This window comes from Penaeus monodon, chromosome 30 (assembly GCF_015228065.2).
Source record: "Penaeus monodon isolate SGIC_2016 chromosome 30, NSTDA_Pmon_1, whole genome shotgun sequence".
Lineage (NCBI taxonomy): Eukaryota > Metazoa > Arthropoda > Malacostraca > Decapoda > Penaeidae > Penaeus > Penaeus monodon.
Window position 1 is genome coordinate 36,376,505 of NC_051415.1, and position 1,531 is coordinate 36,378,035.

Genomic DNA, 1,531 nt, shown 5'->3' on the forward strand with positions numbered 1-1,531 from the left:
CTGCAGTCCCCCGTTTGGTTTGGCGCTGAGTATGTTCGCATCGTGTCTGGATGAAATTGATGATGCAAAAATACTACTTAATCATGGTCGATGCAACACCTGATTCAAGTCATATTGAACAAACCACCTTTATAATCCGTTATTTGACGAGGGAGCTTCAAGAATTTTTTGTCCAAGAGCATTTCTTGACATTCGTTGATTGTTGTAAGAAGACCGGTCTTGAAATAGCCATGCTAATTTTGGAAACCTTAAAACAGTTTGGAATGCCACTTGCAGATTGCCGTGGTCAAGGATATGATAATGCTGCAAACATGTCTGGCAAATATAATGGAGCCCAACAGCACATCCTTGCTGAAAACCCCTTGTGCCTGTATTCACCCTGTGCCTGCCGTTCACTGAATCTATGTGGAGCAGATTCCGCAGCTTGCTGTAAAGAAGCAGTGACATTTTTTGGTATGGTACAAACGGTGTACAATCCATTTTCCTCCAGTCCCCAGCGATGGTCAATTCTTCACGAAAATATTGGATCCTCACTGCAGAGCCTGTCAGGTACAAGATGGACTGACCGTGTTGCAAGTGTGCACCATTTGCAGCTCAACTGCCAGGAATACGCTCAGCTCTGGAGCAACTTCATACACTGAATATTACCCCTAAGACTGCCACTGAAGTTAATGGCGCCGTAAAATACATTTCCTCTTTTAGTTGCATCCTCATGTTTACAATCTGGTTTAAGATTTTGGTAGCAATTGATCAAAGAAACCAGATCATACAAGCAAGGCAAGCCAGCATTGATGTAGAGGTCTCCAATCTGAAATCACTTGTGAACGACCTTAAAGATCTGCGCAGTAAATGGGACCAGATTTTAAACGAGGCGAAGTTGGTTGCATAAGGAATGCAAATTGATTGTTTTCTCCCAGCTAAACGCAAGAAGAAAAGGAGACCATTTTTTGACGAGACACAAGAAGAGGTTTTTCCAGCTGAGGAAAAGGCAGCAATTAAATATGACATTTTCTATATCATTCTTGATTCCGTTATTGCTGGCCTCTCAACATGGTATGATGCTGCACACAAAATAGATGATTTGTTTGGCTTTTCTTTGAGATATCTCGCCTTAACAGAGCAGCAAATTTCCACAGCCTGTGTTACCCTGGCAAAGCAATACAACAATGATATCTAGCAAAATGAATTGATAGAAGAAATGGTACATCTCAAAGCGATTCATGCCGCAAACTTTGGAGACGAATCATTAAGCCCATTCAGCCTCTTGAAGAAAATCAGCAAGTTCAAGCTTGCTGAGATATTCCCAAATGTGTGCATTGCCCTGAGGATATTTTGTACATTGCCAGTTACTGTTGCTTCAGCAGAGCGATCTTTCAGCAAACTCAAGCTCATCAAACTTCTTACAGAGCACAATGACACAAGACTGATTGAATGACTTGGCTATTCTAGGCATAGAGAGCAACCTTACGCGTAAGGTTGACTTCAGTAATGTAATTAACGCCTTTTCACTAAAAAATGCTTGCAAAGTGAA

General features: G+C 41.5%; 1 protein-coding gene across 1 annotated transcript; it reads left to right on the forward strand.

Annotated features, from left to right (window-relative positions):
* Positions 1–83: 83 nt before the first annotated feature.
* LOC119592439 (zinc finger MYM-type protein 1-like) lies at positions 84–641 on the forward strand. Its single transcript, XM_037941262.1, has one exon. The coding sequence runs from the start codon at positions 84–86 to the stop codon at positions 639–641; it is 558 nt and encodes a 185-aa protein (XP_037797190.1).
* Positions 642–1,531: the final 890 nt, after the last annotated feature.

Coding starts and splice junctions, on each gene's coding strand:
- LOC119592439 (XM_037941262.1), top strand. CDS start 84: ATGGTCGATGCAACACCTGATTCAAGTCATATTGAACAAACCACCTTT.